At 41.3% G+C, this 26,838-nt stretch overlaps 3 protein-coding genes and 1 pseudogene across 6 annotated transcripts; 2 read left to right on the plus strand and 2 right to left on the minus strand.

Annotated features, from left to right (window-relative positions):
• The first annotated feature begins 10,575 nt into the window (after positions 1 to 10,575).
• LOC126783891 (F-box/kelch-repeat protein At3g23880-like) lies at positions 10,576 to 13,117 on the plus strand (annotated as a pseudogene).
• Positions 13,118 to 14,022: 905 nt separating this feature from the next.
• Positions 14,023 to 19,044, minus strand: LOC126783049 (uncharacterized). Its single transcript, XM_050508431.1, has 12 exons — positions 18,757 to 19,044; positions 18,554 to 18,669; positions 18,361 to 18,433; positions 18,128 to 18,275; positions 17,892 to 18,029; positions 17,146 to 17,285; positions 16,704 to 16,751; positions 15,633 to 15,743; positions 15,362 to 15,543; positions 15,159 to 15,280; positions 14,418 to 14,494; positions 14,023 to 14,337 (listed from the first exon to the last, which is right to left on the minus strand). Exons 1-12 carry the CDS (start codon positions 19,024 to 19,026, stop codon positions 14,227 to 14,229), a joined length of 1,536 nt encoding a protein of 511 aa, XP_050364388.1. The 5' UTR covers positions 19,027 to 19,044; the 3' UTR covers positions 14,023 to 14,226.
• A 2,433-nt stretch (positions 19,045 to 21,477) lies between these two features.
• On the minus strand, positions 21,478 to 23,952 carry LOC126783047 (uncharacterized). Of its 3 annotated transcripts, none has more exons than XM_050508430.1 (2): positions 22,993 to 23,952; positions 21,478 to 22,863 (listed from the first exon to the last, which is right to left on the minus strand). In XM_050508430.1, exons 1-2 carry the CDS (start codon positions 23,756 to 23,758, stop codon positions 21,704 to 21,706), a joined length of 1,926 nt encoding a protein of 641 aa, XP_050364387.1. In that variant the 5' UTR covers positions 23,759 to 23,952; the 3' UTR covers positions 21,478 to 21,703. The 3 variants fall into 3 exon arrangements, with proteins under 3 accessions (XP_050364387.1, XP_050364386.1, XP_050364385.1); XM_050508429.1 differs by having other exon boundaries at positions 22,966 to 23,952; XM_050508428.1 differs by having other exon boundaries at positions 21,478 to 23,952.
• A 218-nt stretch (positions 23,953 to 24,170) lies between these two features.
• LOC126782985 (mitochondrial import inner membrane translocase subunit TIM17-2-like) lies at positions 24,171 to 26,329 on the plus strand. Of its 2 annotated transcripts, none has more exons than XM_050508359.1 (2): positions 24,171 to 24,845; positions 26,281 to 26,329. In XM_050508359.1, the coding sequence occupies exon 1, from the start codon at positions 24,192 to 24,194 to the stop codon at positions 24,840 to 24,842; it is 651 nt and encodes a 216-aa protein (XP_050364316.1). In that variant the 5' UTR covers positions 24,171 to 24,191; the 3' UTR covers positions 24,843 to 24,845; positions 26,281 to 26,329. The 2 variants fall into 2 exon arrangements, with proteins under 2 accessions (XP_050364316.1, XP_050364315.1); XM_050508358.1 differs by lacking the exon at positions 26,281 to 26,329 and adding an exon at positions 26,247 to 26,264.
• Positions 26,330 to 26,838: the final 509 nt, after the last annotated feature.

A 26,838-nucleotide genomic window follows, 5' to 3' on the forward strand; every position in this document is an offset into this window, starting at 1 on the left:
ATCACAGTCTATGCCATATGTCTGGGTGAACCCCTTTGCTACTAGGCGTGTTTTATACCGGCTCACTGATCCATCTGGATTATGCTTCACTGTAAACACCCAACGACATCCTACAGTCTTCTTGCCATGTGGTGGAGATACAAGCTCCAAGTATTGTTCTTTTGTAATGTTTCCATCTCTTCCTCCATTGCTTGCTCCATTTTGGATCTTCCAATGCATCATGCACTTTGTTAGGTATTGATACATAGATATTTGATTCACAAATGATTCATATGACTTAGACAATCTTTTGGTAGACATAAAATTTGCCACAAGATACTTAGCTTTAGCCTGAAGGGTAGGTTCATATTTTTTTGTCGGCTGACCCCGAGTAGACCTATTTGGCAAGACATATTGTCTACTATTAGCTTCACTAGTATTAGCCCCAATAGAATGACTAACCTCGGGTAAGTGATCTTTCGTACCAAGAGAGCATTGGTCAGGTGTATAAACAATAGTACGAGAGACATAAGGGGTAGTTGTGTTGTCATCTTCTGGTACCTGAATCTCTGGAGTGACTACACCGGAATCATCTGGTGGTGCCTGTGTAGCTGACACATTGGTAATCTCAATTGAATCTGTCACCATATCTACTGGCTTACTTGTCTCCCCCTCTCCATGATACAGCTCTTCAAAATATGAATTCGCCTCCGGAAGGGCAGTATCAGAAGGGGTAAAACAGCTCATGTCCTCAAAGAAAGTAACATCCATAGTGACATAGTACTTCCGGGTAGGTGGATGATAGCACCGATACCCTTTTTGATGTCCTCCATACCCAACAAACACACATTTAACTGCCCGGGCATCCAACTTAGACCGCTGATGTTTTGGAAGATGGACAAAAGCCACACAACCGAAAACACAGGCATGAAGATTATGAAAAGAAGGTAATGAGACATGAGATGCAAGCACCTCTTCCCTGAAGGACACGAGAGGGAAGATGATTAATGAGGTGGGCGGAAGTAAGGACAGCATCACCCCAAAGGTATTTAGGCATATGGGCACTAAAAAGAATACACTGAGCCATATCAAGTAAATGACGATTGTTCCTTTCAGAAACTCCATTTTGCTAAAGTGTGTAAGGACACGTTGTTTGATGAACAATTCCGTGTTTGGTAAAGAACTCCTGAAAGACACCATTCACATATTCTCCCCCCCCATTGTCAGAACAAAGAACTCGAATTGTGGCATTATACTGTGTTTGGACAATGGTATAGAAGGCTTGAAAAGCCGGAAAAACTTCATCTTTAGTTTTGAGGAGAACAATCCAAGAAAGACGAGTGCAATCATCAATAAACGACACATAATACCGCATTCCTGACACAGTAGACTGTTGGGAGGGTCCCCAAGCATCAAAATGAATTAATTCAAAAGGAAGAATACGTTATTAGAAGGACTAGGGGAATAAGTAGATCGATGACTCTTACCCAAAACACATTGTTAACGTAGTGAATTATATTGATGCAATACGCCACACTTTGTTGATGCGATACACCGTGCTTCTTGTCCATTTCCTGTCACAAGTAGCACGAGTCGTTAAAGTGGAGACCACGGTGACGTTGTCTTCAACTCTCTGATGCTCAGGTTAGGTCGGTAACAATTTATGCAGAGTAACAGTGGGTAGTTAAGTGCACTTACCTTATGAGGTCAAGGGTTTGACCTTTTATTTTTGAGTTGAGGTAGATCATTTACTCATCTTCCGGTGTGGGACAAAGTCCGATTAAGGTGTTCTCTGGAGTCTTCGTTGGGATTGCACAGCTAGTGCGGCTGGCTCACTGTTGGTATTGTGAGGCTTGACTATTTATTAGCCATAGTGCGCTGATAGTTGTGCTGATTATGGTGGGCATAAACCTATGCCAACAAGTCCCCCCAAGTTCCCAGTCTAGGGAGGCAACTTCTTAACTGGGGAGTTAATAATTAAGCATTTCGCCATAATCAGCGGTGGGTCCCACAGACCCCCTCGGAGTCCCCCCACTCCCCAGTTAAGGAATGTCGAGTTGTTGATGGTGTAACGAACTGTGTCGAGTCTCGTTGGGTGTTGGTTGGTATGTCCGTCGTAGCGTAGTAAGCCTTTACGCGTATGACGGCTTTGAACGCTATATTTGAGCGTAGTGCGTCTGTCATAACGTAATAAACTTTTACGCGAAGGACGTCTTTGAACACTATATTTGAGCGTAGTGCGTCCGTCATGGCATAGTAAATCTTTACGCGTAGGACGTCTGAGCGCTATCTTTGAGTGTAGTGCGTCCATCATGGCGTAGTAAATCTATACGCGTAGGACGTCTTTGAGCGCTATTTTTGAGCGTAGTGTGTCCGTCATAGTGTAGTAAATCTTTACGCGTAGGACGTCTTTGGGCGCTATCTTTGGGCGTTGTGACGTAGGCCGAGAGAAGCGCTATTCGCGCTGTGGGCAGTACGTGTCGTGCATTCATTGGGTGAACGTGTCATGGACGGTTCAATTTTGAGAGATGGTGACGTTGGTGACTGAAGCAGTTATTGCGTACGTTACCGAAGCGTCGTCTCGGTAACTCATGCCACGTGGCGAGATCTGGGACGATGCCTTTTGGGTCAACGTTTGAGATGCGAGTAACGTCTTTCTAATCGACGGCTGGGAGGTGTCTTTGAAAAATCAACGGGCGTGATGAAGTGTGGGATTAATATAAAAGGGTGAAAAGGAGAGAGGAACTGTCATTATCGACAGTTCTAAGCTTTTTGAATTCCGAAAGCTCTCTCATTCCCTCCTTTGCTCTCTACCCTGTTCTTCAAGCTTGGACGAAAGCTTACCGGGATTATTTGTGCAAATCGGTCTTTAAGGTATGTTTTGATCGGAATCTCCTATATGCGTTTTGTATTTTTGGTGTTTATTGGTGATTTTGTGGTTATAGGGTAAGGCAGTGGTTTTGGGTTTGGGTTTTTCCGTCGAAGTTGGTAGGTTTTGGGTCTGTTTGATCTTTGGATGAGTGTTTTCCGGCTAGGTGGGGTGTTTGTGCGGGCGGTTGTTGATGAGTTTGGCCGGTAACTGGGTTTTGTGTTCTTCGTGTTCTTCATGTTCTTCATGTTCTTCATGCTCTTTCTTGCGAGGTTCTAGGCTAGATCTAATTAACTCTCTAACTTCTAGGTTTAGGTTGTTCGTATTTGACTGCGGTGTTTCTTGCTGCGGCGTAATGCCTAGGATAAATATACTAACTGACATCGATTCCGAGCCTGTAGAGGGAAGTTGGTTCGCGTCATCATCCTCTGATTCGTGGACGAGTGAATTAGAGGCCAACTATTTGAACTTGGGGCGGCGAAGCAGTGGTAACGACTCGTGTTGTGAATATCGTGTCTCTGTCTTTGCGAGAGTGCTAGCGAATTGGGAGAGTAGCGAATCATCAGGCACCATGGCGTTAAGACACGAGGAGGTTGGAGAAAGTGAGATGGGTCCTGCTCCGAGCCAAGACCAAGGTGTGCGCGAGCGTATTGCGAGCGCTTCGATGACTAGTACCTCGAGCTCATCACTGAGTCAAGCGCCTGTGAGGCACTGGTTAGATGGCGGAGTACGAAGGTCGAGGTGGAGGAACCGCAGAAAGCGGACCCCGCCGCAGTGCTTGGTTACGTGGAGGAGTTTAAGCTGCCCACTACGATCGTGGCCCGGGCCATTGAGCTGGATGAGTACAGGTCAATATTACCCAAGGGATACGTGTTGGTCAGTTCCTCCGTATTACGGCTCAGGGTGGAATTGCCATTGGATCTGCGTCTACAGTGCTTGGTGGCGGAGTTCGGCTTGGCCTTTGGTCAAGTCAGTTACAACATGTAGCGAGATATTCTTGGCCTCTGCTCGCTTTTCCACCTGTCGGGATGTTGGTTTCCCACAGACGGCGCCAATGTTAACGTAGTGAATTATACTGATGCAATACGCCACACTTTGTTGATGCGATACACCGTGCTCCTTGTTCCTTTCCTATCACAAGTAGCATGAGTCGTCAAAGTGGAGACCACGGTGACGTGGTCTTTAACTCTCCGATGCTCAAGTTAGGTCGGTAACAATTTATGCAGAGTAATAATGGGTAGTTAAGTGCACTTACCTTATGAGGTCAAGGGTTTGACCTTTTATTGTTGAGTTGAGGTAGATATTTACTCATCTTCCGGTGTGGGACAAAGTCCGATTAAGGTGTTTACTAGAGTCTTCTTTGGGATGCGCGTGAGGGCGCGTCTATGGTTGGTTTGGGCCGCGGGGGGGGGGGGGGGGTGAGGGGGGCTATTGCACAACTAGTGTGGCTGGCTCACTGTTGGTATTGCGAGGTTGGACTATTTATTAGCTTTAGGGCGCTGATAGTTGTGTTGATTATGGCGGGCATAAGCCTATGTCAACACACATGTCTCACAATGTAAAGATGACTAATCTACACTAATAAACAAAGTATGCATGGATTGTTTCATAACACTAAAAGATGGATGCCCTAAGCGACGATGCCATAACCAAACTTCACTTAGCTTGTCAGAAGTGGAGATTAAAGCGGTCCGAGACTGTGCCCCTGGTTTTTCCCCTGCATATGTCTGATCCAGATGAAATAACCTACCCCTCAGATACCTCCGACCAATTAACTCCCCGGTGAGAAGATGTCACATAACACTTAGCGTCAGTGTTCAATTAGGGAACAAATTGATAGAGCGTTTTGTTAAAACGTCTATAAAATACCCTGAAAAACATCATCGTTAGTATAGAATAAGCAGGGATCGTTCAGTCCGGGAAATCAAAAGGGCCTCAAAACTTATCATGTTATTGGGGGTTTTGAAATTGATTATAAAACTAATAGTGAAAATAAATCCTAAATTACTTATATACAATTGATCAACCATTCATCACATAACCAAAACACGAATTCTACTCAAGAAACATGTATAACACGTATAGAACAACATATAGGCAGCAAGTATTTTCGATTCTTCTTAGTCCATTTCAATTCCAATTCTAATTAGAGTCCGAAGCGGTTCATCTAATTATTAAGACTTCTTAATTATTTAGAATCAACGAAGCGTTCAATCCTAAACATATGCTAAAAAGAGTTCAACATAATGAAGCGTTCTAGTTAAACAACAAAGTAGCACATAAGCACATTAAGTCGAATTGGAGACATGTAAGAAAGCATGGCGTCACTCATCTTGATTAAGCATGAAAATTTCTAGAACTATCACAACCCTAAACAAGTATCAATAATTGAAACACTAAGCGCATATTCAATCAATGAACACTTTGGTGAATGAAATCGCAACCTTAGGAGAACCATGGCTTTGGCTTCCTCAAGCATTGATTTAGATGCACAAGTTCATGGAATTAATTGAAATAAAACCAAAATTAATTTCGAAAATTCTACTGCCCCTATTCATAACACATGGCATACATACATATTTCATAAGTTTATACAATCAAAACATAAAACCAAATAAGTCTGAATTTATGTTCTTCATATATGAAACTGAAAATAACATCCAATGATTCATACAATCAATTCGAAATTTGCAGAAAGCCAAAAGAAATTTTACAAGCCATGGATGAATCACACATTAGAAACCTTGAAGGATGGAGCAAGATGAATTCGGATTTGGAGAGGCAAGAAGATGAGCACGGTTTGGTGGTGATGGATGAAGATTTGTGGCTTGAATTTTCTGGATGTGTTTGGGCAGCAATTCGGCTAGCTTTGTGAGAGAATGGAGATGCATTTTATGAAGGGAGGCCGTGCCTTATATAGAGGAAGGAGGAAGAGAGGGGCTGCTAGGGTTTTTGATGGGCTGATCCTCTATTTCTTTTTTTTTTTTCTCTTTTGTTTCCTTCTTTTCTTCTTCTTTCATTTTAATTGCCGGATGAACTTTCCCTCCTTTGAGGCTGCATACTTCTTCCTTTTCATCCCATGCAGAAACTAAATTACTTCTTTCCTTTTTCTCCTTTTATTTCCTTCTTCTCCTCTTTTTTTCCTTAATTTCCAAGTCATTCTCTCTCATTTAATTCTGAAATAAAGAAAGAAAATAATAAATATAAATCACAAATGTTATAGAAATGTCGAATAATAAAAATCCTAACCCAACTAGGTTTCCTAGTTCGACAAGGAATACTACTCTATAATACTCTCGACAATTTCTGCGTTTTACACCCGTTTTAGCACCAAAATGCAACTAACGCCACCCTAGACTCCTAACTCGACTCAATGACTCAATACTACAATAATAAGGGCTAGTAAAGTACAAATGGAGGTAAAAACATGTTAAGAACGTCGCACAAAGTGCTCCTATCACAAATATCGAATGATGAGATAAAGCAGGGACATATAGCACATTATGAAGCTCTATTGTGGGAGTAATACGAACTGATCCTTTCCCTAATACAGGAAAGGGCTCACCATTAGCATTAGTAACATAGGGTACTGGTGGAGGAGACAATAAGGTAAAAAAAGATTTGTCATAAGTCATATGATCAAACGCACCAGAATCAATAATCCATGTATCAAAACCAACAAAGTTAGAAATATTTAAAGCCATACCAATTTACCACGAGCAGCGATGGATGCGGTATGCATTGCTCCTCCTGCTGTATGATGATCATGTCCAACCATACCATAGATATCTGGTTCCTGAATGAATTGAATAGCTGCTTTCGCCTTGGGATGATAATTAGGCCTTTTAGGCCTAAGGTGTAGATATAGATTCCAACAGGTCGCACGAGCATGGTTAGTATCATGACAATAAGAGCAAGGAGGACGAGGCTGATTCCCGAAGCCGGGTGGTGGTCCTTGCCAATGAAGTGGAGCTGAAGTTGCCTGCTGAAGGGGTGGTGCTGGAGATCTAGCACGAACAATAAGGCTGGAAACTTCAACTTGTGTCTGATAAAGACTCTCCTGTTGAGACTCATTCTTTCGGATATATGTGAAAGCTATAATCAGGCTAAGGGGTTCGGTCTTTATGAGTAATTCCCCTTTCACACTATAATGTTTTGCATCAAGACCTTTCAGGAAATGATGAACGCACTCAAGCTCATTTTTTTGTCGGTACCAGACAATATCCTCTTGATTCTTGATCATGCAAGGACGTTTCACATCAATCTCAGCCCAAATATTTTTTAGTTTGGTGAAATATTGCGCTACTGGTTGCCCATCATGTTGCATCGCCAAAGCTGTGCATATTAACTGATGAACCTGTATGAAATCAGAGTCATTAGTATATAAGCCTTCCAGTGTCCTCCATATTGCCTGCGCAGTGTCACATGCCTCCACCAGATCAACTATCTCTTCATTCATAGCTTTCCACAAGACTGACATTACAAGACCATCATTGTTGTCCCACTTAGTGTATGCAACATTATCATCTGCACTAGGAGCTTTAGTTACTCCGGTTACATGCCCCATCTTGTGCATTCCTCAAAGATGATCTGCCATAATTCTTTTCCATTTACGGAAATTGGTCCCATTGAGTTTGGTTCCTCCAAAGGAACCACTGTCACAACTCTTGACAGATACTTCAAATTCGGAACATTATTGTTCTGAGAACTCTCAACTTCGTCTCCAAAAACCATTGAAAAAGCATATTAAAAAATCAAAATTATACAGTGGAAACACCAAAAAACTTATATGAACCTATCCAATTTGGGCCGGGGCGTGTCGAATCTGGTTCGGGCCGGGACGGATCGAATCTGTCCGCATCGAATCAAATCTGGTCCGGGTCGGGTCGGACCTGGCCAGATCGGGTCGGGTCAGATTTGTTCCGGCCGGGTCGGGTTGAAATTGATCCGGGTGGTATTTAGGGCTGAAACACCCCGGAATTTGCCAGAAATTGAAATTCCTCTGCTTCTCCCTTCATCTCTCACCCACTTTCCTCTGCTTCTGCTTCTCTTGAAAGCTGCCCATGTCTGATTCGATCTGAAAATCGCTGAAAAAGGATGGAGAGCTCGGGCGGGGCGGTGGAGCCGGAAATCGGTGCGGTGGAGAGCTCGATGCGGGCCGGTGAGGTCGAAGTGGAGCTTGGAGGTGGAGGCAGAGAGTGTAGCTTGGTCGAGGGGCTGAAAAGCTGAGCGCCGAGGACGAAGCGACGCTTGGAAGCAGAGGCAGAGAGTGGCGAGGAGGCGCTGGGAGGCGATGAAGAGGAAGGCGACGACCACGAGGAGGACTACTCCGATTTGGAGGACTGTTGGACGCGCCGCGGATATCCGATGTCGTCGGATGATTCCGACGAGGATGGAGGAAGGCACCGAGCTCCTGCAAGAACACTGCCGGTTCTCTGAAAGGTAAGAACACAAACCCAAACCCAGAAAATAGAAAAAGTTAGCTCTGATGCCAAGTGAAAAGTAAATGCTATATTGATTGATTGATTGATTTATTACACATAGTTTTTTCTCTATATATAATCAGATTTACCCCCACAAATCACGCCTGTGATTTCCTCCTTGAATCATGCTAACTTGAATCACACTAACAATTTGTTTGTGTTTTGAGTAGTGGAATTTTGTTTGAAATTAGGTTTATATTTCGAATGTTCAGTTTCGTGTTTTCTGTGTTTCCACGTTATTGATGGTCTTGGCTACCCAATTGCTAACGGATGTTCTGACAACTTGTGGATCTGTATATAATCCATGTCATCGTATGTGTTGATCGATTTCGCGTTGGCAAAAGACGTTTTAACGTATTCAAGTTTTTGCTCTCGATATTTTTGTTTTGATTGCATTGGTAGATACTTGGAAGAATTATTCGTAGTTTTGAGCAGTTTACTCCGTGTTGGTGAGATTACTCGGAACGTTAGAGAAATTGGTTCCATCATTGATATGCATGATTTAGGTTGTTTGAATTGAAGTAAAATTACATGGCCACGTACGTCTCTTTTATATAAATACTATATAAAACCAACTTTCAAATCCTTTTAATCTCGTTTGAGCACGTCAATACTTGTGAATATTTGTTTTTGACTAACGTTTTTCACTAACCCTTATTAATCCTCGTACTATCTTATGTTGGGTTTTATTGATGACTAGCTGTCGGTTTATCAATGTGGCCCTATTGACGGAGATTGATAATTATTCTATTTGATGTTGCAGAATAATATAAATAATTTAATGCAACATTAGCAAAGATTTTTCAATCCCCGGGCCAAATTAATAAACCAAAAATTAGTCATCAACAAAATCATGATTAGTAAGCTTTATTATATAAAGTGCGGTTTATATCTAATGCTTCAATTGGCTGCGATGGAGAATTTCATATAATATATATATACAAGACTTTTCACATAAGAATGTCCTTATTTTAGCTTAAGGTACGGATTTTCATTTTTTACCAATTTTTCGATCGAGTTTTCACATCTCCACCGTCTAATATCTAGGTTATAATGTATAGATTATCTCCACAAAATTTCAGCCGATTTCATGATCTTTAAGGTATCGAACTAATCAAAACCAATGGACATATTGAATTTGCCGAACCTGAACCGTTCATATTTTGAGTATAAAATCGAATTTATGAGTACCTTAACATTTATGGAATCAGCTGAAATTTTGTGAAGATGATCTATACGTTATTACCTAAATATTTGAAGGTGGAGATGTTAAAACTCGATCGAAAAGTTAGTCAAAAATGAAAATTTGTACCTTAAACTAAGATAAGGACCTCCTGAAAAGCCCCGTATATATATATATATATATATATATATATTCGAACACAGAAGTGTGCACCAACAGAAAAAGGGTGGTGCATGGAAACAGAGCTAGGATATGCTTTCATAATCAGGCATCATGAGAAACAGAGCCACAATATCATCCCAATAGTTGGGTTAATAAAGAAAAGCTTCCTAATAAAGTTGTTCACTCTAGATAATTGGTTGGACTTGGACTCATTTGAATTAAAATTGCGGAAGTGCTCTAGAGTTCCTTTTGCAGTGGCCACAGAACTATGATACATAGATACGTTATAAATGAGGAATGCATGTATCATATTTGTATTAGATACGGGTACGAGCCGGATACGCTACATATACGTATCTTTGATTGAAAATGGAATAGAAGTTACTGAGATTATCAAAGAGAGAAGGAAATTGGATCGCCGGAGCTCCAAGAACACGCCAAGAAGCTCGCCGACGTCGCTGTCTTGAATTTGATGTCGCCGGAATGTGGCTCGAATCCGACATCCAAGAACTGTGTTGTGTAGAGCTCGTCGAGGGAGAGAGAATGGTGGTGGTGGCATGCCTTGACGTGGCTACAAGGCGGCGGCGCAGCCGGTCAACGACTGCAGCCGTGTTGCTGCGTCGGGAAGAGAGAAGAGAAGCAGAAGGAAGAAGAGAAGAAAAAAGAAAGAAAGGAGAAGAAGAAAAGAGGGAGAGAGGAAAGGGTGAGGCCTTAGGCTTCTAGGCCCAAAGATTAAAAACCCAAACTGAAAACTATTATATATATATTAAAAATAATTTTAAAAAACGTATCTAAAACACTACATTTAAAAAAAAACACGTATCACGTATCATGCCGTACCCGTATTTTGTATCTGTACCCGTACTCGTGCATCATAGGCCACGAAGTAAAAACACAATATGTCGGACGCTCTCAGCCGCTGACGGTAGCAACGCCTAGCTCCCTCCTAGTCTCTTGATTTTGACTGTCTCATAGTCGAGATCCTCTTATGGCTTCCCACCAAATCTCTTCTCTGATTCCGCTATGTGTGCAAAGCATGGAGGACCTTGATCGCCGATGCTTTTTTCATCAGGAAGCACTTCAACCGCACCAAAATTCGAAGCAGCTTCAAGCTACTCGTGAAGCCGCAATCGGTGTTCCAGTCCGTAGAGTCCATGCATTATTGAACTGTTTAAGCGATCATGATGCTACTATTCCCAACAGAGAGCTTGATTTTCCAGTGATAAATCTACCAAGGTTTGACGTTTGGAACGTCAGGGTCATTCGTGCTTGTAAGTTGTAATGGCCTGGTATGTCTACTCCTTGATTATGAAACTGCAACGCCTATGATATGGAACCCTTGTACCGGAGAATCCCAGGTATTACCAGTGTTTTCAAAGGCGACGCCGAGGCGTCGCCGGTGCGCGCCTTCGGACGGAGCGACGAACAAAAGCACCGCAGGTTCAAACCCAGGCGAGGCGATGGAAAGGCGACCAGCAGAGCGACGGAACGAGCGGCGGAACGAAGGCGAAGCGGAGGCAAAGCGGAGGCGGGCGAAGATGATGCTGAATTTTTTTTTCTAGGGCCAAAACGACGTCGTTTTGGCATCTGTATATATACACACAACCCTTAACAAATTTCTTCCAACATTCTTCATTGTTTAAATGTTTAAATGACCATCAGGTTGAAAGCTGTCAATGTACTGCTCAAGATCTCTCGGAGAATCCAAGAACTATACAAGCTGAGCCCCTTTGCTTAATGTCAAAGCTGAAGACCATTTCCATAATGAGATTTACGGGATTTCAGTAAGAGATGGAAATTGTGAAGTACTTGTTGAAGACGAGTCAAGTACATCAAATTTTCAATGAGGACGAGTGATGATCACATTATTTCCAATGAAAACTCTGATTCCCCTGAGAAACCTACGCTGGTGGGTAAAACCCCTTGCATTCTAGACCTTGATCATAATTACCGCTTTCTTCATTTCATGTATGATCGAGATATGCATTTTGGGTATATTGTGGTTGATTAGTTTTGTTTTTTTTGGGGGGGGGGGAGGGGGGTAATATTAGGCTATTAGTAGCTTTTAATTTTTTTTTGAGACAGGTTATTATGTTGATGGTGATATGGGAGATGAACCAAAAACTTTTCGGGATGTTTTTCTCCATAGCCAAGCTCTTGAAGGGATAACATTGTCCATGGTAGAGATTACTGTTAGTGCTTTCCATATGTATGATACCTTCTTTTTCTATAGATGAATGCGATAATGTATCATTGCCTGGATGGTATTAAGAGGTCTTGGACTGTCGCCTGGTCAAGTTGTTTTCCAATTCTGATCTTAATCCCATTTCTGCTGTCGGATGTGACTTCCAGATATATAGCATGTCGAAGCATTTGAAACAAAAACGTGCATGGAATGAGTCCTATTTCATACCAATTTGTCTAGAATATATGTATCAATTCATATTGATACTAGTACGTGTTTGTTTTTAGGTAAAGAAAAATCCAAATCTAAGAAGAAAATGAAAACATTGGATGCGACGAGTGGATATGACGATGAAGATTGAACAAGAAGATTGAACGCATTTAAGTGTAGCTCTTGCATTTAATTTAGTATGAGTCTATATATTAATTCTATAATTTGATTAGAACCTTATTTTGAATGAATGCTATGCTTATAATGACATATTCATATATTTTGAAGGATATTCATATTATTTGAAAATGTATTGTATTAAATTAATGTTTGTTGGAAAGACGATCGCCTTAAATCGCCTTTGCACGCCAATGCTCTCGCCTTGTGAGGCTTGACCATGTCGCCTTCGCCTTCGCTTTCGCATCTGAAAACATTGGGTATTACCACAACCTGCTATCGTTCATAAAGACTTGAAGTATTTTGATCACTTGAAGTATTTTGGATTCGGCTATGATTCCTCTAATGATGATTACAAGGTAATCCTGGGTGGTTGGGTTCGTCGGAGACATGAATTTCTTGTTGTGTTTACACTGAAAACGGGTTCGTGGAGGAAGCTTGTACTGAACAAGTATTTTAGGGTGAATTCTATGGGGAATTTAGTTAACGAAGCTTTACATTGGGTACTAATTGAGCACTATGAGCCGCTTAACACATGTCCTTCAAGAATAGTGGCATTTGATTTAGGGGAGGAGAAATTTCATGAGATTGTGTTCCCCTATTCTTCCGATCCAGTAGACAGACCTACATTGTCTGCTCATGTTGGAAGTCTAGGTAACTGTTTAGCCATATTCTTTCAAACCAAGTTTCACAGAGCCGGGTGTGATTTAAAGATGTGGGTGATGAAGGAATATGGAGTGAAGGAATCCTGGACTGAAGTCACATATATCCGTTCAGGAGTTCTGCATGAGAACTATTTTTGTTGGACATGCATTTCTGACAATGGTGAACTTTTGATGTCTCTGGATTTGAATGGCCCTTTATATTAATCCGAAGGAAAAGACATTCAGGTACGTGAAGCATGGATCCCTGTATACAACAGCTATTTACGTAGAAACTCTAGTTTCACCATCAATTAGCAGTACTATTGGTGCTAGCATGTGAGGCAAGCGCAGTACGTAAGTCCCATTACTGCACTCCACTCCACTCCTTTTGTTCAAGCTGCTGAAGTCGTAGGCAAGATCAACGTTCGCCCCTGCTCGCCCAATATATCTGACCAGTGATTGACAGATTTAGAGGTAGTCGCGCCATATTGATGACTTAATTTATGTTGCGACTTAATTTATGTCGGCTGTCAAGATTTTAATTATGTAATGAAGTTTGGAAAGATTGCTACCATTCAATCAGTTTTTGATTTTGTACCAAAAGCACATGAATATTCCCTAGAAAATGGTTTCTTTAGATAGTCCCGTACCCCGCAGGGTGCACTTACCTGATTAGCGAACATATATAAAGCCATTAAGCTTCAGATGCCAATTACAGAGGTTGGGAGTGATGCTTGGGACGGGCATGTCCAAACTAGAATGCACGAATGAATTGTTTGACACTTTTTATGTTAAGAGATTCTGAAGCCTACCTCTTCTACTTTTCTCTGTCAATTCAACTCTAGCTTACAGCAAGAAAATCAATGTAATCTGAGTGCTAGAGGTGTGCTTTTTCAATGTAATCCGAGCGATAGAGTGACTAGGTTCTTGTAATGCTTGCTGAACTACCTTATAGACGAGGACATTCAACTCGAGTTTCAGCCTACATGAAGTAATATTATTATGTGGAAGCTCTAGCCCATTAACTGTGGAACACTAAAAGCAGAAGCATTGGAAACGATTCAACTGCACTACTTGTCCATGAAACTGTTGCGAACTATTGTAGACAGTTTATGTCAAAGATTTGATGACTTGATATCATTTAATAAATTGGTGAAGGATACAACACTACTATAAATTTCGCTGTATCTTCTTTACCTTACTGATACAGTAAACAATCAATACATGGGGACTTTGTAGTGTAATGAACAGATTTTGTGCAAAAAATGAGAATTAAGCAAAGAGCCTGCAAACGCGTGTATGACTTGAAACTTGTATCTCTGTATATGTTTGTTTTAACCTGCCTTTGATCTCTTCCATACAATAACCGTACCATAGAAATCAGATGATGCTAATAAATTCTCTCCATGGTTCCAAGCTACTCCAATAACAGGAAATCGATGACCCTGCAGTCGCATAATGTTTTGGTCATTTGGGCCAAATCTCAGACAACGGTATTCTAATCTTGTATCTTAAGAATACAAACCTGCAATTTGTTTACACAAGTATGCTTTGGCCGAGTTAAGTCGTAGAAGTAGACATTTGAATCTTCACTCCCGGCAACTAATATCATCAAAAACACATGACAATGTTAGCAAGAAACATCAAGTGTAATTGGTTGTGTGGTAAGGAGAAAATAAGATTGCCCGGAAAAAAGATTCGGGAGACCAATAAAGTGGATTACTGTATCAGATCTTGTCTAATGTTCATCGTTTGTATACCATATCGTTACTCTGAGAATTGAACATTTACCACATAACCTATATCTAGTAGCTAAAAATATTATTTAAACTCTTAATTTTGCTTCCGACCACTTGATGAATTAGTAAAAGCATTTGGATGCAATCATCCAAACAGTGACCAACACACAGCATATAAAAGCTATTATTAAAGAAGCTATTGTTTATAGTTAGTCTACCAACTCTGCAAAAGCTCAGTTGGCATTGAGATCCAATGAGTAGAGATTTATCCCGCCACTGGTATAAAAAAATATCAAAATACAAACACCCCTTTCCTCAAAAAAGAGAAATTATAAGTCAGGGAGATGTGTATGGATTAGCCATGTATTGTTGAAATAAAAAAGCACTTGGAAGAAAAACTTCAACTTATGATACAATGCAGGTACCAAAATAAAACACATTCTAGAAAGAACCATAAAAGGCACGCAGAGAGGAAAAAAATGCTTCATTAGACAGATAAAAAACAAAAGAAAGACAGATATACAAACCTATATATTCTCCTTTTTCAAGGGAAAGCAGAGGACAAAAGGAAGCCCGGATATTGTATATTCGAGGTGTTAATTTGAGTGAGCAACGAAGAGTCAAATAACCTTGTATTTCCAGCGCAACACTACGACAAACAATCAACTTGTCAGAATTATTAAAAAGATTGAAGTATTTTTAAACGAAATGTTAAGTTCTGCAACCAAACCTGAAAAAAGACAAACTTCCATCTTGAGTACATGTCAGCAACACTGGACCCCGAGCTAACAAAGAAAAACTTCGGTACTCCACAGTTGTGACTGGAGATTTCTGCCAGCTGCTAATTCGATGACGATGAGAGCGGGATAATACTCCTGTGTGAGAATTCATGCTGACAGAATATATACACCCCTGCAACAAATTTACCAAATGACTACATCAATAAAAGTTAAGCAAGTTCATCAACAAAAAACTGCAAATGAATATAGGCAATAACACACCGTCCCATCTCCACAGAAGATGATCTGTCCAGTGTGAGCATGGTCCATAGCGGTCACTTGACTATCAAACGATATCTTATGAATGATCCTTCCGGTACTGAAATTGAAAACCTGATATATGAATGAAGAAATACCACCAATCAAATCTAATCTATCAAAGTATGCATATCCAGGAAAGAGAAATTAAAAAAATGAAATTTTCACATAATTCGGATTAAAAAAAATGAAAATAGAAACCTGATACACACACACATATTTCTTTTTAGGGCATGAGATTGTAATCAGTTTATTAACATTAAAAACTCTGTAGCTTAAAGCATTACAGATCCAATTACACATTTATTTGAGATCCTGAGGATGAGAACAATAGCACATAATACCAACTCAACATCATAATCTTCAGGATAAGAACAATGAAGGCAAGATGACTAAAGGATTATGTATCACTTTTGTGCTAGCCAAAGCATCTATGTAGTTCTCATAAGTTCATAACTATATTACTTGTGGCTTCCAAATTCCATGTACTCTTCAATCGTGCCATATATTCATTTTTCAGATTATCCTTTCAAACAGTAGGGCAAAAGTTAAAACATTTAAGCATAACTGTGATTAAACAATAATAATTCGTTCACAAAGAAACGATACAAAAGCATTGTGGTAGTAACCAGATGGCTAAGTGATTTTGGATTGGCTTGATTATTTTAAGTTTATTCTTTTTAAAAAATATATAAGGGGGTTTGGATGTGGTAAAACTCTGTAGTGGCCAACTGGGTTAGTTATCATAACTATATCTATGTCATCCAATTCACCTCGTGGTACAAGTTCCTTTGTTTGATGCACCAGTAAAGTAGGTGCTTCAGGCTCTCACCACATCATATATTAAAATCCCAAAATTAACAAATATCTAGTCCAATTAAAGGGGTTAAGCAAACTTATTTAAATCCATATGTATAGTCTGAAAATGATATTATGAGCTGCAATATGCAAGAAAATCTGAGGCCACAAATAACCAGGAAACAACAAGCCTAGGCTACTTCTAAAAAATAAAAGGCCTAGTTTTGTAACCCTTACCGTTATTTCTTTGTCTGCGTTGCCAACTGAAAGGAAGTTGTTATTTACCTGCACAAAGAAGATAAAGAAAAAACATAGGTGTTAAAATTGCAGTACAGAATCATGATAAATATATACATAACAGTAAACAAACTCCCATTATAAACATCCACTGAAAGTGAAATGGAAAAGGCATTAGTAGATGATTGTATATATGAAAAACAGCACTTGATTGCAAACATGGTGCATTCGAGTCCAATGGAGGAAAAAGAAAAGAAAAAAAGACAACAACGCTTGTTGACAACTTAGGCTAAATAAAACAAGGGGCCCTAAAACAAATTGCATAAATGATGATGATACACAAAACATTTGCAAGCATGTATATTTATTAAATTATCTATCATGGAAAAGGATAGCAACCTCTCAGAGGAGCTAGATATTCTTAATGTTTGTGTACACTTACAGGGTGAAAACGAATACAAAGTTGTGGAGAAACTCCATATATTACTCGTATGCATACGCCTTTTGAGATTTCCCACACTCTGACCGTTTTATCCACTGAAGAGGATGTAATGTACTGATTGTTTGACGAGAAATCAAAGTCTGAAAATAAACAAAAACATGATGTTTAGAACAAGGACCTATGCAAAGAAAAAAATTGGAAAGACTAAGACTTGAATTATTACATCTCCCAACATCATCATTATAGGTTCTGTTTCCACTCAGGATCCCAACTGATTTACTCATATTTTATCTAGAATCTGCTGGGGAAATAGCATTGGTCACCATAACCAAGTGCAGATGATGATGCTGGAACCAATACCTTACTAAAGAAATATGCATCCACTACAGAATAATGGACTTAATGTTCAATCATTTGAACTGCTGTGAACACGAGTAATGTTTTCTGATGACCTATTAATACAAGTTGATTTATTTAGCCAAGTATGAAATAAATTAAAAACAACAACTGCAACCATTCTAGAATGTTCACTTGTAACAACTGAAACAGCCTAGCACTTCCTAGTACTACTTACCTATCTATATACCACAACTAATTTTGGGCCATACTGATATACCTATAGCGGAGGCAGCAAACCTAAAAACAGATATATATATATATATATATATATATATAGAGAGAGAGAGAGAGAGAGAGATACAAAAGCAAGAGAAAAAAATAATAGTAACAATACCAGTTGATCCAACCTGTAACATCTTTGGAGTGACCATTCAAATGCTTGAGAATTGAAGGAGGATCCGAGACAGTGCATACTGTCAGAGTTCCATCCGATGCTCCATACGCAAGCAGATCTGAGCTCATGTGCCCAAACTTCAAAACAGTCACTGCACATAGCAACCAATGATGCTCATCCTCAGAAAAACTTATAAAACAAAAACAAACATACATTTACACTTATCTTCTTAGTGTAAAAAAAAAATACCAGAGGCTCTGCACTGGTCGAAGATGCAATGCATTCCTACAAACGAATATGCAGGTTGTTCACCCCGCCGACGTGGGCGGTCAGTAGTATCACTAGTAGCAGAGCTAACACTTCTACGAGACGAAAGAATACTGGGACTATACAAATCCTGCAAAACAAGACAGAGGTACAACTGATTATCTCAAATAAATAAAGTCCTCCTCAACCGAGGCGTAGGCGGCATTGCAACATACCCTGCCAGCAGGAGTCCAGCTCTCGACGTCGTGCAAAATCGACAGTGGACTCGGAGGCTGAATCCATCGCCCGCTGATGCATCAATCAGCCTGACGTCAGCAATACGAAATTGAACACAATTCAAAGCACTGACTATAATCAAAAACTAGTGATCAGAAATTGATATGAATTCCGATTGAAAGACTGTTGTACCTGTTCCCCGGAGTGGTCTGGAGGCTCGGAGTCCGGAGACTATCCTTCTCCCAATTCCTCGGCCGCCGAATGTAGTTCCGGTACGCCACGTACCCCTTGCCGTTGCATCTCCAATCCTTGAACAACAACAACAAGAACAACTCTGGGGCTCAAATTAGGAGAGAGAGAGAGTGGAGGAAGGGATTGAGATGAAAGAAGCTTACGAGGCGGCGGTGAATGGAGGACTGCGACTTGCGGGAGAGGAGAAGGCGGCGAATGCCGATGTAGTCGGAATCGGAGTCTGCGGGGCAAGGTTGGAGCAAGCACATTTGCAGCTCCGGATCTGAATGCGGATTCTCCTTCTTCTTCTCCTCCTTGCTGTTGTTGATGTTGTTCTCGTCGTCGTCGGCCGGTGAAGCACCGCCGTCAGCGCCACCGTCGTCTTTGTCTTTCTCTTCGTCTTCCGGATCGCCACCGCCATTTTTCTCCGCCATCTGAATTCGCAAAGGACTTTTTTTTTTTTTTTGGCTACTTGTCTCTCTGCCTTAACTAAAGTCTAAAACTAAAAGAGTGACAGCTTTGACGTTGACTTTGCCTTTTCTTTTTTTCTACTATTTAAATTCAAGACCTTTTTGTGTTTTTTTTAGAACTAACATTTTCTAATTGATCTCCGTCTACTCCATTTTACAAAACATGCATATAAAAAGAAAAAAGTTCACCATCGGTACCTAAACTATTGTGGTAAGGTTAATATAGTACCCCAACTCTGAGTTGTACCAATGTAGTACCCAAACTTGTAATTCGCTATCAACGAAGGGTCTGAGCCTAATTTCCATTACGGCGCCGTTATCTCGGTCACGTGTCATGCACGTGACCACAAAACAAATTCAACATCGGTACCTAAACTCTTGTGGCAAGGTCAACGTAGTACCCAAACTCTGAGTTGTATCAATGTAGTACCCAACCTCGTTTTTCGCTATCAATGAGGGGTCTGAGGCCAATTTACGTCACAGTTTCGTCTTATGGATCAAAATAAAAAGGGTATTTACCTAAATAACTCTATGTGGGTTCTAAGGCCATAAATAAGAAACTCTTACAGTAAATATTTAGAATTAAGAAACAACTTACAAATTGGGCAAAACACCAACCAATTCTCATTATGCTCCGGACACCTCACCGCCACAGTGTGGCATCGAGGAGCTCCACCTCCTCTCATCCCCACCGCCTTCTCCTTCACCACCAACACCATCTTCGAGCTCCTCCACCTCTCCTTGGAACCCCTGATCCATCGACACGTCACGATCGCAGACCTTCACTATGAGATTCTCGACCGCCGACCGCACCGCTTTACATGCCTCGAATGTCGTATGTGGAGGGAGAGAAGGTCGTAGGTGGAGGATGTGAGGGAGACAATGTTATGGCTCAAGGCGGAGCTGCCAAGCTGGGAGAATTCATCATCGTGATTGAAGAGACAAGAAGTATGACACGTGACCTAGAAGATGGAGTTGTGATAGAAATTGGCTTCAGACCCCTCGTTGATAGAGAAAAATGAGTTTGGGTACTACATTGGTACAACTCAAAGTTGGGGTACTACATTGATCTTGCCACAAGAGTTTGGGTACCAATGTTGAATTTTTTTTTGTAGTCACGTGCGAGACACGTGACTGAGATAACGAAACCGTAACGGAAAATGAGCTCAGTCCCTTCGTTGATAGTGAATTACAAGTTTGGGTACTACATTGGTACAACTCAGAGTTGGGGTACTACATTGACCTTGCCACAATAGTTTGGGTACCGATGGCGAAATTAAACGTCCCAACACCTCCTCAGAGAATAATAAGCGTGCACATGGCTAAGAAATTTATTTCCTTATGGGGAGCCTATTCGGTGCTCCATCAGTGTGTGGACACTAGCACAAGTTTAATTCTCAGATTGACACGTGTTTTGTACTTTTATATCAAATTAATGCTTTATTTCAGTTTTCCATTTATAGCCTCTCTCTCTTTTTTATTTATCTCTCTCTTTAATCCTTAGACCCAGCACAATCATCTATCATTTACCAGAACTAATTTCCGACCACAATGGCCGCCTCCATCTTTGTTTGAAACTTTCCAAACCACCTACTTCAATCGTCATGGTACGGAGACAAATTGCAGATTTGATTTTATGACGAAATCAGAATGCAGTTCATCGCCTCAAAATTGGTGAATTGACAAAGTATAGCGTCAGACTTTGCTCGGAAGAACGCTGGATTTAATGGTTGTCCCGGCGCCGAATTCGAGAAATCAATGAAAGAGGGCTCGAGTGAAACTAAGGTTTGGGGAGGCAAAGTGGGAGGACGGGGTGGTGATTTGGGTTGTGATAATTGTGGGAAGAGTATCTGAATCTGTTCATAGTGCTTTGGGAGGTGAACAGCGAGTGAGAAGGAGTGTAGAGCTAGATGTTCACCCCGGCGCCGAATTGATGCAAATAGAAGAACAATATAAATTAAGGGAATACATTGAGGGAAAGAGGAGGGTATAAGAGGAAAATGATGTCATTTTTTAATAGTGAGGAACCACGTGTCAAAATAACAGTGGCAGGTGTCCAAACACCAGAAATAAAGAAGGTGTATAGAATCCATTTCCTTCCCTATGAACAAAAGAGAACTGACAAGATGTTCCTCAACAATAGAGAAACGTAACGAGCAAGGCTCTTGATGCATTGAGAAACTCAAATTGTCATTAGTAGCATTAAGCACATCATCAGCAAGCACAAATGGTGTATACTTCTAAATCACATTCATTAACAACATTCTAGAAATCATGAGCTACCAAAGTTTTGTGGTAAAGACCTGAGCAACCATATTATAAGCAACATGATAATTACCATAGTTCAAATCCTTCAAGACATGCCAAATGCATAAGATAGTAGTTAGGCTTCAGCAGAATGTGGTACAGAAAAGATGAGATGATGGTACCAACCATTCAAAAAAAAAATCAGTACAAAGTTTACAGTCTTTCTGACAATCTTCTTAACCCCAAAATTGCAGGTACAAGTTTTCAAACAAGAGTTGAGAACAAAACTTATATTGTAAACCTACTCCCAATTCTAGATAAAGCTCTAAAAGATGCAAATAGCAAATACAATAGCTTAATCTAGTTAACAACATCAATAAATGAGTGTACAGTCTCAATCTAGTCCGTTATTCTGCTCAGCAACCACATGAACTTCACTCTTCTCATTGTTCCCCACCAAGTGATGAAGAAGCACGCCAGCTGCAACACTGACATTTAAGCTCTCCACAGCCAAAAACGACCGGAACTCTTCAGCAGAGAACACTTGATCCACTTCCATGGATTTGCTATCGTCAACTCCACCAACAGTTATATCCACAGGAATATTCCCAGGGATTCTAATTAACTGAGTGCAAGATCTTTCCACCAATGGCCTCAAGCCAGTGCCCTCACTACCCAGAACAAGAACGGTTGGTTCACTAGGTACTATCTCGTTCAAAGGAACAGCTTTGCTAGAAACAGAACCACCAAGAACCCGCCAACCATTTTCAGCAGAGGATGTTAGAAACTGCATCATGTTCTTGCAATATCGCAACTCCATTAACTCAAGTGACCCTGCACTTGCTTTACTCACAACACCACTCAGTGGAGCAGAATTCTTTGCACATAACACCACCCCTGCAGCTCCAAAGTAGTAAGAGGACCTGATGATGGCCCCCAAATTTTGAGGATCCGTAACCTCGTCCAGAGCTACCCAGAGAGAACTTTTATTTTCTTCGACTGAAACCGGGTCCAACTCCTTAATTTTGACCATCTCCAATGGAGAAGCATCCAAAAGCAGACCTTGATGGGGGCGATTATCAGCAGCCATATTAAGATCATGCTTGCGCAATTCCTTTATGTTCACCCCAAAATTTTCAGCCATCCTCAAAACTCTCTCAAACCCCTTCTTATCCTTCTTCTTCCTATTATTATTGCTCAAATCCAACCCTTCTTGAACATACAACGTATAAAATTCTCTTCTCCCAGCTGACAAAGCAGCCAAAACCGGACCAACACCATAAACACCTTGGCCAACCAATCTAGGCACCGACGATTCACTAGCCTCTTGCCATGTCTTTCTACCCCAATTTTCCTGCCTATCCCACCTCCGATACTCAGGTTTCTCAGATTTCTCGTCTTCCATTCTCCTAAACCTGTTCTTAATCTGATCCCACCTTGGATCATCACCAACTTCCATTTCTTCTTCCTCTCCACTTCCTTCTGAATTGGCTTCCTCCTGTTTTCTATCCCTCACACTGTATTCACTTCGCCTATCCCTCACACCATACCCACCTCGCCTATCCGTCACACTGTACTCACCTCCTTCTGAATTGGCTTCCTCCTGTCTTTTATCCCTCACACACTCACTTTGCCTATCCCTCACACCATACCCACCTTGCCTATCCCTCACACCATACCCACCTTGCCTATCCCTTACATTGTACTCATCTCCTTCTGAATTGACCTCCTCCTGTCTTCTATCCCTCACACTGTACGCACTTCGCCTATCCCTCACACCATACCCACCTCGCCTATCCCTCACCATTCCATTTCTTCTTTCTGCACTCCTCTTTTCCGACAGACCACCATTCCCAACAAAAGCTCCTGCTGACACCTCCCAAGAAGAACGCTCGGTCTTTGGCTTTCGTTCTTCCTCTACCCTTTTCACTGATTTGTCCCAAGACAACTTGCCACGGGGGTCTCCACCTCTACTCCTACCCAAATTCATCTCCTCTTCCCCAGAAGAACCGTCATTTCTCTCCTTCTCCAACCTCTTAGCAGACTCCCCCCAAGAGGAAAGAGGTACTTTCGTCGCCGATGCTCGCTGCTCCAACCTCTTGGCTTCCTTAGCTGCCAACCACGGCAGTCTACTTCCACTACTACTCCCCCCATTACTCTTCTCACTAGACCAACTCGAAAAGCCTCTACCTCTCACCACCACCCAACTATTCTGTGCACCACTTCTAACCCTGAACCCACTACAACCTCTGGGTTTCGCAACACTTCCATTTCCTACAACCCTATAACTAGAACCTCCCTCAAAATCAACCAAAGGGTTTAGTGATTGTTTTGGGTGAGCACCAATCTGTAAAGACTGAACCTTTGAGGTGTTGAAGCTTCTGGGTTTTGAGCACACCCTAAGAGCCAATGGAAATGCTTGACCCTTTGTCAAACTAGTAGCATACATTGGGTGATTAAAAATCTGGGATAATAGTAACTAGCAACTAACAACACCCTAGAAAAGTTGAATAGCTCCAAACCTCAAAACTAGATATCTGAATCCAAAAAAGAACAAAACTTGAACCAGAAATTAAAAAAAAAAATTAAAGCTTTTGATTACTGGGTACCTTATCTAGTATCCCTCAGCTGCTCCCTTCTGAAACTAAAACCAAGAAGAATGAAGGAGAAGGAGAGAGACTGGTCTAAAACGACGCCGTTGAAGGTTAAAAAGGGCTAATTTGGTAAGTGACATATATACCCTTTTTGTACTGAGCAAACACCGCCGCAAATCCACCATAACAATAAAGGGTATTTTCGTCTATACAATATTATATAGGTTCTTCCTCCTCTCTCAGTCTCTTGTCTATTCGAAGTTTCGAACCCTAAGAAAATTGAGAGAGATGGGAACTCCGGAAACCTCACGGGAGCCGTGCCCGGACCGAATCCTCGACGACGTCGGCGGCGCGTTCGGCATGGGCGCCGTGGGAGGAGGCGCGTGGCACTTTATGAAAGGGATCTACAACTCGCCGAGCGGGACGCGTCTCGCCGGCGGCGCGCAAGCCGTCCGGATGAACTCGCCGCGGGTCGGCGGAAGCTTCGCCGTGTGGGGCGGCCTGTTCTCGACCTTCGACTGCACGATGGTGTACCTGCGGCAGAAAGAGGACCCCTGGAACTCGATCATCTCCGGCGCGGCCACCGGAGGCTTCCTCGCGATGCGGCAGGGGATGGGCGCGTCGGCGAGGTCGGCCGCCATGGGAGGAGTGCTGCTGGCGCTGATCGAAGGCGCCGGGATCATGCTGAACAAGTTCATGGAGCATCAGCAGAACTCTGCGATGGAGGAGGCTGCGGTGGCGGCGCAAATGGCCGGAATGCCGGGGATGCCGCCGCCGATGGGTGAGGCGGCGGAGGCGGAAGGAAGCTCTGGGGTCAACTCGTGGTTGGGAGGGTTGTTTGGGAAGAAAGAGCCTGAGGCTGCAACGAGCAGCGGGAGCGAGACGAAGGTTCTGGAGAGCTTTGATGCGCCTCCGGTGCCGAGTTTTGAGTTCAAGTGATTGGTAAGGATAGTTTCGTAATTTTAGTTACGACTTGCGAGTGTTTGGAATTGAGCTGAGGCAAGTATTGGGAATGTTGGCAAGGTTTTTATTCATCAGAATTTGATCGTGTAGTTTGAAATGTTTACTGGCAAGAATTCAACTTTTATACTGGATTTCTTTAGCACCAGTGAATCAGTGTTCTCTCTTCTTTTTTTCAAGGCGATTTGAACTATTTATTATGGGTCTATCTTAGGTTTTGTGATAATTACATGAGTATTGTTGGCTAGTTATATTCATTTTGTAGGTGTAGAAGTTCATAGGATATGCTATTGGGATACTGACTAAACATGTACTATGTCAAATGCCATGGTTCTTCACTTCTTCTGTGTATATGAGTAGGCCTGTGCCTCATAATTAATAGTCGAACACTGGAATTATGCAAACCCATGATACCTATGAGACCACCCTGGGGTTGTTTGTTACTGAGGGTAATTGTGGGTACTTGAACAAGGTGAGGTTGATCTGTGTTTGATGTTGTGGTACTAAGGACCAACCCAGATGATAAATGATTAAGAAGTAGAGAAGATAGAAAGAACCACACTCTACCAAGACGAGTAACCAATATGGCTCTAGGAATCATACCAAAATCTTCTGGTGCAATGGAAATCATTACCAAATTCTCAAATTCAGAAGGTTTCCTATGCAAAATCTGAAAAATCACCAAAAAGGATCAATAAACGCAAGTATAGACCAAAAAGTAAAGCAAAATTAACCCAGGAAATGCAGAAATTCCTCAACAAATAGTTCAGAAATATAAACTTGAAAAAATGCTGGCCTCCTATGCAAATTATGGAGGCAGTATGGTCATGCTAGGTTGTTGAGGCGTTGGAGGTGGAGAAGGTGAGATAAAGCATTCTGGTTCTAGCGTGTACCTTATATTTGTTGCACTCTTCATGCCTTAGCTAAACTATCCACAGATGTAAAGATGTGTGTGTGTTTTTTTATGTTTATAGATACGATAGTACAGTATCCTGTTGCCTTTTGCATCAGAAGGCATTTAACCATTGCTTAATCCAGTGGCGGAGCTAGTAGATGACCTGTAGTGGCCCTGGCAGCTCCTTTAATTTTTACAGGGTATAATTATGATTATGATGGTTGGGTTTAATAAGACAAAGTTATTGTTCTTGCTTCTTGGATCCGGCAGTAATTGTTTGAAGATTATTATTTAGGAAACGGACTAAATGCATGGTAAAACATTTTTATTTTTAGTTTCCTACCAATGCAATAAAATAAGAATTTTTTTATATTTGAGTAAGGGAATTTAATTGTGTCACGACTGTCACCTCCTTTCATTTTCTGATATCACTGAAGACTCTCAAGGTACAGTATATTCATTCGTGGACAATGCCATTTCATTTGTAGACTGACTGCAATCAGGTAATCAGCAGTACTATAGCATACAGGGGCAATAGGGAAGCAGATAAAAGATGGAGTGATCTTAATGGGACGTGGTGCTGAAAATGGTATGTACTCGATCACCTGTTCTTTCTATATTAATGGCCTATATACTTCAGAGTTCAGACCAAAACAAGGACCTATGTATAATGTGGCTGGGACAGAGTTTTCGCTTGCCTCTTCACTGTTTCTGTTTTCAAAGTGCTGCATTCTCTTTAAAACTGTGTATTATCTTGTTGGCTTGGGAGTGAATCGCCTCTTCAATGCTGAACTTTGGACTAAGGTTAAATTCTGTATATTGCCATTTTACTGTTGATCCAATGGAATGATGATTCCAGTGTAGTCTATAACTATAGTTGGAGTGATTATTGATTCATACTTCAGGTTCCATTGAATATAAGATACCTAAATGTCTAAAAGTCTTGATTGATTCTAGTCAGTCTAAGTTGTTGCTTGAATGTTATTAATCAACTTAATTATTGCATACGTGTGCACATGATCTTGTTCTTATTAGTTGCATGTAAAGCACCTAAACTCTTTTCTGCATATACACATCTCA

This window comes from Argentina anserina, chromosome 2 (assembly GCF_933775445.1).
Source record: "Argentina anserina chromosome 2, drPotAnse1.1, whole genome shotgun sequence".
NCBI lineage: Eukaryota > Viridiplantae > Streptophyta > Magnoliopsida > Rosales > Rosaceae > Argentina > Argentina anserina.